The following is a 13,371-nucleotide window of genomic DNA, read 5'->3' as shown; positions in this document are numbered from 1 at the left end:
GAATTCATCCTTTCCATCTCTTCCCCAAAAGATTGACTTCCTATAGTCAATTTTTGTTTATTGCGATAAAAATGTTATAGAAGTCTTAGGTAACTGACAACATTTATTTCAAAGGAGAAACAGTTTGTGATACCCTATAAGGAAGTTGAGGTCTGATCAACAACAGCATATCTCCAAATCCACATGTAGCTTGTTTTGTCCAGTTTGCATACACGTAAGTGGTAATAAATGGTGCAAAGAAATGGAGATCCATCCCATTTGTTTTGTTTTTATAAACCAGGAGTTATGAAAGCCCATCATAGCTTTTTAAGAAGTTGGTAGAAGAATATGTTGTTTTTAAACTTTGGAGTCCCTATAAATCAAAGCATGTTTTACCTGGAGGTTGTCTTTTTCTAACTAAGTGTAAAAAAGTGTTCTTCTTTCTATGGGAAATCATTATTTCCTCTTTTGTGAATCATTTTGTTAAATTAGGAAAGCCTTGCAACAAAGTCCTCATATGATGATAGTGTGTGAAAAATGTGAAATATAATTTAGTTTTTCTTAAGATGAATGACTTTTTCATTGTTTTACTGCTAATAGCAAATGCATTTCAAATTCAAAGTAACTTGTTAGAATCCACATCTACACTGCTACTGAAATTGTGTTTTGATTTCTTTGACATGATCCCTGATTGCTGTGAGAAGAATCAGTTCAGTATTTTTGTTCTTAGATTCCCCCTCCTTTGTCTTGCAGCTACTTGTGGCAGATTCCATTAACAATTGCAGTAGGAAATACGAGCCACATCTCATCAGAGGCAATTATATGGGTGTCTAACAAATCAGGTAAAAATAAACTTTCCTCCCAGTGGAATCTCATAAAGCATACTTGTGTTTTCCTCAACTGTTTCTTTGGAATTGATCCTAGATAACTGTTGCTCTGCACCCAGTTTTAGCTACTTGAAATGAATTACAAAAAAAGGAGAGTTGGGAAGGGAGGGAGGAGGAATGAAGGATGAGCAACAAGCAAGATTTATAATTATCGCAGAAGTTAGTCAGTATAATGAAAAGCTTTTACATAGAAATGTGTACCTAAGTGCTAAGTATTTTATATTTAGCAACACATATCAAATCATTGATGAATGCATTTCGCTTTATTGATTGGTGAAAGTTAAATGTAATATTTTTATAGTAAAGCATCTGATGAATATGACTTAGTAAATGCAAAGTATTTAGAATTCTGGCATTTTTAACTCCAATCTCTAGTCTGAACCAGGACTAAGAAATTATTACTGTCATTAAAAAAGTTTCCTTATTGATCTATCAAAGTATTTCTTTTCTCTATTAGATGACCAGATGATGGACCTCAAAAGTGCATTATTCTGCTTACTACTTATTTTCTCCCTCCTCAGTTCCTACATGGTCATAATAGTTATCATCCTGAGGGCAGCTAGGGCTAGATACCAGTGAGTTTTCATCACCCCAAAGGAATCCCACCATAGAAATTTCATTAAATATTTCTCTATTTTCTTTAGCAGTTCACTGGAATTGAAGAGAGTGAGGAAAGAAGCGTGGAGACTTGAATAGAATTGTTATATGGAAGGGAAAAGAAGGATCCATGCATCCTCTCAACACATGGGCTGTAGAGGGAGAACTGACCCCTTCTTGTAAAATTAGAAGGGCATAGAGATTTCCCTCTGATAGAAATCTAACTGGAGAGAGGAAAGAGTCAAACCTCTGTGAGCCTGTGGTTTTTTCCTTTTTTTCTCTTTTCTATGTCACTAAAAGATAATAGTCAAGTACAGCTTATCAGCCGACAGGACTAGAAATGAATGGTGTAGGACTGGTGGGAATCTGAGTATCCCAACTTTCTAGTGGTATAAGGCATGTGTTTCTTTGCCCCGATCATTTGCAGCCTATCAGAATGTAACGTGTTTTACACTGCTCCGGTGATATAATGATGTAGAAATGTGCCTGGGACCAGGGCTAACCTGGGAAACATTTTCTAGTCAGAGCATACAGATGCTGCCTCACTTTGAAGAAATATATTGCACTGGCCATACTTTTTAATGTTAACACCTCTGGAATACTTCAAAACCTGTTTGCACTTTCACAGTCTGCCTTAATGACCTGCTCTACTTTTGTCCTTTAGGGCTTGATTGAACTCTCACTGAAGTTAATAGAAAGATTTCTACTGACTTCAGAGAGAGTTGATCATCTCATCTCATCTCATTAGGTTATACACGCATGCCTCCTTCCCTTCACTCCTCCCTTGGAAGTTCAGTATATCACTATTATCTGCACAGTTGCGTCCTCATTGCCTTTTACTTGCAGAGTGCTGTGGAGGAACAAGTCCATAAAACCACTGCCCACTCTTTTAAGATCTACTGCTCCTATTGGAATGCCTTCAAGAAATCAACAAATTAATGATGGCCAGTGTGAGCAATGATTTTGGGGTGGCTGCTATATAGAAATTAAAGAGGAACCTTTCTGAGTCATCAGTTTCCTGTGTAGCAAATCAATGCTGCTGTGATCTATTGTCATTATCCTTGTCCTTCCTCATTACTTTCTCACTCACTCAGTTGCTGTGCCTCATTGAAAATGAGACTGTATGACTACGGCAAGGATGTCCTCTTGCTTCTACTTGTTGTTGTCTAGCTCAGCTGGAGAATTCCTCAACATAAATAGAACATCCCTGGATGTAATCAATGTACGATTCATTGTATGTGCTGTTATGTATCGGGGCTGGTATAAGTGGTTTTGTGATTCTCCTGGAGATTTTCTGCAGCTGGTATGTTTGTTCCATGGCGATGTGGGAGGGGTTCTGAGATTGGAAAGGATGGTTTCCGGGATTGATTCTTGTGGATGGGAAGAATCCTGAAGACTTTCTGTTGTGCAGAGGACACGGTGTCAGTGTTGTCCCAACAAGTAGTCTGGGAACAACTCTGCAACCTGGAGGTGAAACAAGCTACTCCAGAGGATATTTGGAAGATTGGGAGTGGTCACGTTGTTCTTCAAGCGAGTGTAATTGAATGCAGATACTCAAATCAAATTTGGAGGAAATGCTGTTCAGGAGGATGGTTTCCATGCCCTCTTTAGGAAGGAGGGGGCATTCATTTCCTTCTTGTTGACTAAACTGCTGTGCTAAAGAAGCTTCCAGTGTAACCTGAAGAGTGGATAGGAGATGATGAACAGCTGCCTGTTTTCTGTCATATTATACTGATTACATACCTCATTTCAGCTGCCAGTAATGAAGAGGGTCCAAGTTATTGAGTACCATTATGATATCTTGGCATATCACTTAAATTTTTCAATAAAATTAACCTCGTCTGTGTGTTATCTGAGAGAAATGAAACCATGGCAGTTTTTAAATAGCTACATATATTGCCATCAAGAAATATTCCTTTTTTTGTTGTAGTTTAAATAACAATTTCAGAGGGGAGTACACCCTGTCCTTTGCACTACAGTTCAGCAGGGATGGTTATTTGCTCATGGAAGAGTCTCTTCCTTCATGTACCTCCAGAAGGACATGAGAGAGAGTTACTAGTTTTTGCATCCTCTTTGCTGCTGTGTCTGTGACCTCATCAAGGTATTGCAGGGTGCCAGTTGGCATTTTCATGAGCAAGGGATAAGAGGCTGTCCAGTCTTGTGAGAGCCACTGAATGTAGGATGCTTGGGTTGCTGCCCTCTACTCATCCTGGCCATGTCTGGTTACGTACTAGAGATAGTGAGTCATGCAGATCTCTAATTGTTCAATACGATGAGCAGGATTAGTGCAGACAATTGCAGATCATCCCAGCTGCTGGCAACAGAGCTCATTCTGTCCACTCTTCACAACAGCAAGGTGAAGGGATACGCTGGAAGTTACAACTAGGCAGCATCTTTTTGAGATGTGATTTGTTGTCCTTTGCAACAAATCCTGTAGAAAGGACAGTGCCAGGCCCTGGCAACTTGCCTGACAAAGTGCATAATCTCCAAGATGTTTCATATTCAGTGTAGCTCTTCACACCTGTTTGTGGAAAGTACAAAATCATAGTTTTGGAAGATTTTAATTTTGCAAGTGCTTCTGCCAGTGTCTGTTCTCCTTACCCAGTAAGCCATAGCATTTATGTAACCATTTTTCTACTCATCAGTTCATATACCAGTGGTCAGATGACCCTTTTACTGGCTCAGTTTGTCTGGCATGTGAAATGGAGCCATCATTTTTGCTCTCCGAGCGCTGCACAGATACGTCACCACCACCTTTTTCCCTGTTCACTCCCCATAGCCATGGATGAGGCTGTTCTGCTTCAGGCGAGTGACAGCTGTTAAACCTCTGAAAACTAAACCAGTCACAAAGAAAGGAGACATCTCACGATTAGCCTTCCTGTCCATGCTGAGGTCAGAGACATCGCACTAAGATGGCTGCGGTGCTCTGTTCTACAGTCTTGCAGGTCTGCTGAATAATAGATTTCACTGGCACTGTGGAAATCATTGGTGTTACACACTTCTGCTCTGTCATGGATCCAGGACTTGTTTCTGTTTCTCCTAGATAAGTTGCCTTGTTTGTGGTAGCTGTAATGATGTATGAACATAATGTCCACAGAGTTTTGGTATCAGCCCAAAATCAGTAATGGGTAAAAAGTCAAGGACCAGCTCTGAACTCAGTCCATCCCCACAAGATGACTCCTTAGCTGGGCTTGCAGGAAGGTGGTGGCGATGGCTGCTGAAGGAGCACTAAGTTTGGAAGCACAGACTCATCTGTTGTGTTTCTGCAAATCCAGGAGAAGTGACCTTAACCTCAAGTGAAGAGGTTTAGCTAGCATCCATTTCCAACGGGTGGGCAAGGCTTTGGGCAAAGGCATACTTGCTGTTCCCTGGGCGAGACTCTTATGGCGCTCAGGCTCCAAGAAGGAAACATCTCCATGCGACCCAGCAAGTGCTGCTGAACTGACTGATGCAGCTTCACAGTCTGCCTCCCTGCCCTTTCCATCCACACCTCGTGTACCTTGACTGATTTGTTATGTCCCAGGGAAATATTCCTCTCGTGGACCTCCCTGCCTCTGGTAAAGTGACTCTCATTCAGACTTCTCTTAGTATCTCCGCAGAATTGCCATGGAATGAGCAAAAGAAAGCTCCAAACAGCAAGTCCCGACTTCTATTATGCCACCTCCTACTAGATAATCTTTACTTTAACTGTAAGCCCCCTGACAGTCTGATTCTCCTCCATGAAGTGTTTTGTGGAAAACGTCTGCTTCTGAGCTGGGGTTTGCTGGCTCTCCACCGGAGAATAGAACATTAGTACAGCATTAGAAAAATACCCTTTCTTTTCCTTTCTGAGACTCTGCTGAGCGTGACCCCTATTGCTTCCAGTCTCCGCTTTTCTATCTTTCAAAAGCGGGAGGAAGGGAAGCACTGTGAAGTAAAATAAATACATAGATCCTGCTTTACAGCTTTAGCCAGCCATGGTGAGGACCATGGATACAAGAGCTGCAATCCTGGCATGATTTTGACAATGAGGCAGAATCACTCCCCTTATCCCAACAGCTGAGCAATGATCCTAACAGAAAACTGCTGCTTACATTGTATATCACCTTAGACATTTGCAGTTCCATCATATAGAAAAGTTAACGGATGGAAGGGTAGTCTGAGGAAAGAGTATGTGAGACAGAACATGATCATATTTACTGATGTGCTCCATTTATTGTGTTGTTCATTATACCAAAACATTTTTTTTCAACATGGAGCTATGGCAACATGGCCAGTGAGATGGAAAGAACTCCTCGTATGACAGGTTCTTGCAAAAAGATTTGCAGAATTTACTTAAAGCCAGTATCTTTTCACAAAATATTGTGATTGTGAGGAAATTCCTCATGGAACGTTTTCTTGGTGAAAAAAATTTCACTTGCTCTTGTTGGCATGAAATCGTGCTACTCTTGTGCAGTTATTTTTGCACAAAAATGGAGACAGTTCTCCCAGGAGGGATTCCACCAGCCATAAACCAATTTCCTAGTATGCAAGGGGTTGTATAAAAAATAACAACTGTGAGTCTGAACTCTTGAAACAGCAGTAGGACTGTGTTTAGCCCATGCTCTTGTCAGCATTGGAGTAGTGTCTTGCAGAAGGGTGCCCTTTGCCCAGAGCTGCCTTGCAAGGTGCTCGTGTTGCTCCGTGGAGAAGCAGGCTTCCATCATTCCTGCTGGTTTGATGGAGTTTAAATTGCTCGAGAGCTGGGATGGCTGAGAACTTCAAGCCACATGCAGTTAGCACCAGCTGGAGGACTGTCTCACGCTTCCAGAGTGGAGAAAATGAGAATAAGACCTTAACTGATTTTCTTACTTCAAAACAAATGTCATAAAATTTAACCATTTCCTCCTAAACATCTTTTATATATATATATATATATATGTGGCAAACCTGTAAGTTTCAGAGCAGTGTTATTTTCTGAGGCATCCAGACAAAACATGACCATCGAAAAATGCTTTCTGATGGAAGAGGATTAAAAAAAAAATTCCCTTTAATGTCAAATATAAATGTATATATATTTTAGATTGAATTTTAAGAGGCAAACTAAAACCATCAAAGGTAGATTTCTTCCCAAATGAAATCTTTGTCATTGTTTAGAAAGTCATGAATGGTTTAATATAAGGTTTAACACTGAATGACTACCTTTTCCCTAACTATAATACTTCTAACAGGAAACTAATAAATGTGTTTGTGGTAAGTGGAGAAATTGCCCACGTGTATAGAAATTTTCAGCGCTGTAATCACCAAAAGAAAGAAATTCTTTTATAGGAAGGCATGAGAATCAACAGACTCAAACATCAATTTCCAGTAAATTATATAGAACTATGTGAAGCACATGCATCAGGCAGTCCCTTAAAATAACTACCTGCTTATACGAGCTGGAAAGGCGTGAAAGATTCCTGTCCTATATTTCAGGAAAAGGTCAACACATGAGTGGTCTTATTGAAAAATAATAGCAAGGGGTTATGGTTGGATTTAAACTGACCAAAACAGCAATAATGCCATTGAGCTTTGAAAAGATACTGTTCTCCATTAAAGCAATATGTGCTAGAGGTGTTGCACAGCTGTTACTTGTGAAATAGGTTATTTTGAACTTGTCATGTTTTGACTGGCAAGTATCGTTCAGTACTCTATTAAAGCATAAGTAATTTCCTCACTTCGGAGATAAAAATTTAATAAAAATACTCAAACAAGAAAAAATGTACGTACTTTTTTTGTTACATCTGATCTTGAAAATTTTCCATTTAATGTATTTATTTTCCCAGATATTGATTAATGTGTGCACATAGCCTGTTTGATACCTTTTTCGGTGTCATAGAGGGGCAGGGATTAACCAGTTACAAGTAACTAGCTGCTTTCAGTGGTGGTGGCATTTAAAGGTTAGTTTGCAACAAAGCATGGGCAGAAGGCAGTACTGGGTTAATGTGGTAGGAATCTGTGCCAGACGGGAGTAGTCCGCTCCTGACCCCACACAGCAGCACGCCCCTGAAGACCCGCGGAATTTCTAAAAGTCATTGTTTCCATGGTCAGTCTCTCCTAGGTAGAAAAAGTGCGTATTTTTGCTCTTCCCCTTAAGAAACCCACTAGGTTGATAAGGAAGATAGCTGAGATTTAGGGGTGACAAGCTGTATTCACATCACCACGCTGGGTAAACTAAAGAGGATGGGGTAGTCCAGATTCAGATTCCTTCTCTCCCTGTTTTGCAGCAGATATTTGATCCAAATCTGTTCTAAGAAAGTGCCTTTATCACTATGCTGTAAATTGTTACGATCTTTTACAGTATTTTCTACAGTAATGTTTTTCTTTGTATCAGATTTGGTGATTTGCACAGGGACCAGTATTGAACTCTTCTGTAAGTAGGCTGGAGCAACTGGGTGATTCTGACTTCAGGTCCAGTGAAAAAAGGACTTAAACAGAGGAGCATCTTCAGTGTAGTAGCAGCCCAGTGTTTAACAGACCCCTGTGGAAGGAAGGACACCCGGTGTTAAAACCTTCTTCCAAATCAGGTGGTGTGTCCAAAGCAGCTTAAGTGCTTTGACAGTGTGAACGCCTGGGAAACCCACAGAATTGTAGGACTTCATTCTGGTTTTCTCACTTAGTCCCATTTCTGCAGGATATGTTGGCTCCTAAAGGTTGTGTCTGCTTGGCGCTTTCTCACAGATAACTAAATTGGTGTAATCAGTATTTTAACTAAAACCAAGAGTCTGCATTTTTTTTTCTCAATTGTTTGTATAGAATAATTAAATTGAACTGGTGCAAGTCAGTTAGACAAACCCTAAAAGGGCAATAAAAATTGAATAGGTTAGCAACCGAGATATTCTGGGCTTTATATTTCTAAGAAATGCATTTTTAAGAGATTTTAATGATGTCAGAACTACCTAGGTGAGAAGAGGACTTTTCTTTTTTAATTCTGCAGCTTTTTATCTGAATTCATGTGCATAATGCAACTCCATGAATTTAAAGTTGAACATATCGTTAGGTGGTTTTAGGATTGGGGTCTTGCTGCTTTTTGTATTTTTTGCACCTTAAAATGATAGTTATTTATGTGTTTGCTAGAGATATTTAGTCAAGGGAGAAGCGTAACTTTTATCTGTAGTCCCAGTCATCTATTATTTTCTCAGAAATTACTTTTTATAAGAAAGGCTGAAACAAATGAATTTCTTCAGCAAGTCTTGGTACTAGATAGTACGTGTGAATTGTTAAGACCGTATTGGTAACTTTTTTTCCTATTCGTTGCTCTCAGGGAATTCAAGCACACCAAACAATTCCCTGATATAATTACGTTTAAAACAAATCTTATGTATTTCTTTTTTATTTTTAAAAATGCATGAGAATACTGTTCCTTTTTTCAGTACTGTACAAACTAATTTTATTACAGCAGAAGAAACGTTGCTGAATTTTTAGTGAGTTCTGGTTCATGATCAGTTTTGTCAGAATAATTTACTAGATTGCAGGCTTCTTTGAGAGACATTGGAGCCTGAGGCTTCATTCCATGGTGATTCTTTCCACAGTGAAAGAAGTGCATGTTGTGAGTTCAGGGTGTTTTTGTTGTTGAAATCCCTGGTCCTGCAAGTAGTTGTTGGCTGCCTGACTGTACAAATACTGGAATAAATTTAGACTTTCAGCCCAAAGTGATTACTTAAGAAGAGGGGAAAGAGGGAGACAGGTTAGTTGACAGAAGGTTGATTTGTCTAGCTCTAACGGGGAACCTCTCAGTGGCTAGCAGCTAGAAGCTGTACAACTGGAAATACTTTAATTTAAAATCCAATATAAAAGCTTCATCGACTACGTGCAGAAACACTTAAGAATTTATTTTTTTTTAATCACAGGTTTAGTCTTCTCTCTATAGAACATCCATTGAATTATTGGAGTTACGGTCGTAGGAAGCTACTTTAGCATGGCCAGAATCAGGGTACCGGGCTTAAAACGGGCACGTCTTGCATAAATACTATTTGCCAGAAAAAAACTCACCCTTGGAGTTCTGTGTGCATAAAAGGTCCTCACAGGAATGTCAGCTGGTGTCTTTCTACATCAGAACAGATAAAGGAAATCATTAGTCAAACACAGTGTTTTTGTTAGTCTTTGAATTAATTTTACTGCCTTCATGGCTATTTAAAGAAGGAGATAATGTAACAGATACGTCTTTAGAATTTTTAAATTTAAACCCAAGTCCTTTTCCCATCTTGTTCTTTGTTTCCAGAGCACCACAGAATTCCTGCTTTGGAAGAGGCAAGTTGGTTGCTGGGGAACATCAACCAGACTGGCTACTTTAGAGTTAATTATGATATTAGGAATTGGAGGCTGCTAATTAATCAGCTAACAAGGAACCATGAGGTAAGCTCCTCTTCTCATCCCTAAAATCTGCTTTGATAGGTGAACTTTCACTGTTTCATCACCGTAAATGGTTCAATTTTTCTGCTTGCCCCTCACAGGTTATCTCTGTCAGTAATCGAGCAGGCTTGATCGATGATGCATTCAATCTAGCCAGGTATGTTTTCCTGAAGATAATCTATCCTCATACACGTAGCTGCAATAACTCATGCAATCATTAACTCAGCAGTTGAGTGTGTTTTGAAGTTAAATATGTTTTAAACACACTTTAGTTCTTTTCTCCTCCCTTCTTTTTTTTTTTTTTTTTTTTTTGTATGTGTGTGGCACATAAACATGGTCTGTAGCACATTCACTGCTCTTGATCAATAATGACCGTAGGGTATTTCCGAGTCTGGAGAGGTCTGATCAATTTTGCAGCAAGTTCAATTTAACACTTTGGAGATTAATAATCTCTTTCCTGTTTCTCTAATGAATGAGGGTTTTTTCTTCTGTTTCTCCCTGACGTCCCACCTCTCCTTTTTTTTGTATGACTGACCCTTGTGCTGTATTTAATTTCTGATGGAAGGCACCTTCAAGCTTCAGGATATTTTTGCCCTAACTTGTACTGTTATCATTTTTCCAATATCTTTGTTTTCTTGTAATCTGCTAGAACAGACTCTTTTTCTGCATGATGCTTTTCACATAGAATGGAAAATCAGAGGTCCATTGAGCATTTCTGGAATATATACCGCATTTTATGTTTTACTCTAATCAGAGTTAATGACTCATATGGCGCTGGTTAGGTTATGCCTTCTTTACAAATTTAGGCAATGGAATTGTCCCCATTTTGAAATCAGGATATCCGATATGTTGGTAGTCAAAGTGTAAATTGAGAGGAAAGTAGTGGAACATTTCAAACTTTTTGATTCTTGAGGTACCTGGGAACATTGCATCAGTAAAACACTGTGATGTCAAATGCAGTGTGAAAAGAATTCCTGATATTACTGGCTTTTCTGTTTGCTAGCGTATTTATAGCCCTACTTGAGCAGGGGCTTGCAAGAATCGGCAGTACTAAGGTACATTGCAGTACAAACGCTCACCAGAGATGTTTTGAGATTCAGGCACAGTGTCACACAGAAATTATGGCTCAGTGATATTCCAGCATCACTGCAGTAAAACACTGTCGTGTGCCCTACCACTCTGTTCCTGCTGCCAGTGCTAGACGGAATATATGACATAAACTAGTGATTAGCCCTTACTTAACAGTCCAGAGATGTAGTAGGGAAGGAGGCATCATGGGGAGAGAAGGAGTATCCATTTGCTTTTTGCACTGCCCTTCATTCTTGCCTTCTGGCATCTTCCCATTGGCAACAGTAAAGGACTAGAAATAGGTCATCACTTCAGACTTCAGTGGACCGTGATTTGTGTACTCCCTGGCTAGTACAATATTGCAAAGTATTCTGAAATATCTAGACTATTAGAAGAACTACTAAATATTCAGTAATGTAACAGTCTGTTCCGATCTTATTTGGTTTTGGTGCCTCAGAGAAGCAGTGTGCAGTTACACAGGATCAAGTGTGATGCTTTCTTCTTTTTCCATGCACTGAACGCAGTCGGATGCGGCTAGACTTCCCTGAAAATCTAGACACTGAAAAAAGCTGTTTCTTAATCTGATTCTTGTAGGTGAGTGTTTTAGTTCTTAGTCAGTAATGAGGCAGTGCTCTAGGATCTCTTGTTCATGAAGCATAAAGGCAAGGTCCTGATTAAAGGCCCATCCTACATCCTTTGGCCAAATTTTGTCTACCTAAAAAACACCCGGAGATTAGATGACTAACGCGTTCCCCGCTTGCTTTCCAAAGCAGTTTTATGGTGATACTGGATCCTGCTGCTTTTTTGGAGGTAACAGTGCCAGAGCACTGTGCAGTCTTTCACAAGATTTCACGTTGTAAAAACTTGGCTTTCTTTTGTTAGCGATGAGCTGCAGCGGACTGCTGCTGCACTTCTTACTCAAGCACAGTGGAAAAAAAGTAGTTGAGCTAAATATTTACAGTGTATACATGTGCATATGTAGATATTACATAGGAGGAAATATTATTCTAACAGGGATAAGCAGCTATATTCTTGCTTCTTTTAAATCTCTACACAGAATCCTGTCAGTAAGTAGTGTTACTTTGAGTACATGGCTTATAAGCCAGTCTGGGTGGAGGAAAGATCTGCATGTTTGCAAGCAGTAGATTTATGCTCTGTATTTGAAGAGTTGCAATAAGATATGTAGCCCTGACTAAACGTGCCGTGTAGGGTGTACTTTTTGTTGATCTTTTTTTATTTTATTCATCTATCGCCTTTCCTATTAAAAAAAACTCTGAACAATTATAGTGATGCTGAAGTTAGTCTAATTGACTAGCTGACTATATGGTACCTTTTTGAGAGGAGTTTGGTATTTTTTGCTTTCACTTGCCCTCTCCCAGAAAAAGAAAGACCAGGAATAGGCCTAGCCCTTGCTCTGTTCCTTTATCATGAGTAGGACGAAAGGGGCATTCAGAGCCTGTTAGAAGAGGAGTGTGTTTGGTGCAGGTGTTGATGGCAGAGTGCCTGAACTTCTGGGAGTCTGAAAACAGATGGAGAAGCTCTTGCTGGGACAAGCAATGGGGAATCTCACGCTGATGCTGCAGCACGACGCAGCTGCCCCCGCTGTGTCGGGTGCTCCGACGTGACAGCAGCGTTCCTAAAACAAGCTCCGAGGGCTATCAAAATCACATAGATCCTTTCAATTTCCTCCAAAAGTCAGTGTTCAGAAGGCCACCATCAGCCTAAAAGCATCTTAGCTTTCTACCCCTTGGCTGCGAGGCGCGCTGCAGAGAGTCACCTCGCTTTCTTTTGGGGCAGTGCCGTGGTTTGGATGTTACCTGCCTCGTGGATGCAGGGCTGATCCAGTCGCGTCTCCGATGTACGGCATGTGTTTCTCCCGGCTCATACAATGTTATGTGATGGGGAGATGGAATGCGTATGTTGTCTCTGTGACATGAGAAAAGGTGAGTAACCTTATTGACCAGGCATAGAGGTAGTAACTGGTAGTTTAGGCTTGACTGTTTTTAAGGGTAATTCAGTCCTCGGTTGTGGTCCCTAGTTGCACTAATGTGTTATCTTCTTGTCTACAACATACACATTTTGAGAGAGAGAACTGAGGAGTACATACTTTTATTTCAATCTCTGTCTATTTTTTCAGTGAGAAAATAATGCAAACATGAAAACGTAACTTCTTAAATTCATGCTGGTCCTTTTTAAAAGAGTTTTTAACATAAACAGTTCTTTTTACTGTACTGAAGAGACTGTATTTCTTCAAAATACCCCATCCTTCTTAGAAACTTCTGAAGTACTCCCTAGTGTGTTGTTGAACTTGATACACATAATGTCCATTCCATACAAGAAGAGTTTGACTCAATTTTTCCACTGTCCTAATACTGTATGTTCTAATATAATATTTCTGTGTAGCTTTCCTGCTGATTGGTTTTGTTTGTGGAACAAGTACAGATCATATCTTTAGTAAAGTTTAATAATTTTACTGGAAAAAGATTAAAAA

General features: G+C 39.8%; 1 protein-coding gene across 1 annotated transcript in view; it reads left to right on the top strand.

Annotated features, from left to right (window-relative positions):
* The window catches only part of TRHDE (thyrotropin releasing hormone degrading enzyme), a 226,017-nt gene that overhangs the window by 165,529 nt on the left and 47,117 nt on the right, over positions 1-13,371 (top strand). The window contains exons 10-12 of the mRNA XM_063322932.1: positions 733-821; positions 9,682-9,815; positions 9,914-9,969. Of these exons, the coding sequence (XP_063179002.1) occupies positions 733-821; positions 9,682-9,815; positions 9,914-9,969 (279 nt within the window). The remainder of the gene's footprint in view (positions 1-732; positions 822-9,681; positions 9,816-9,913; positions 9,970-13,371) is intronic.

Source organism: Chroicocephalus ridibundus, chromosome 1, assembly GCF_963924245.1.
Source record: "Chroicocephalus ridibundus chromosome 1, bChrRid1.1, whole genome shotgun sequence".
In the NCBI taxonomy this organism is placed as follows: Eukaryota; Metazoa; Chordata; class Aves; order Charadriiformes; family Laridae; genus Chroicocephalus; species Chroicocephalus ridibundus.
Note: the sequence above shows the minus strand (reverse complement) of the source record. Positions and strands in the feature narration are given on the sequence as shown.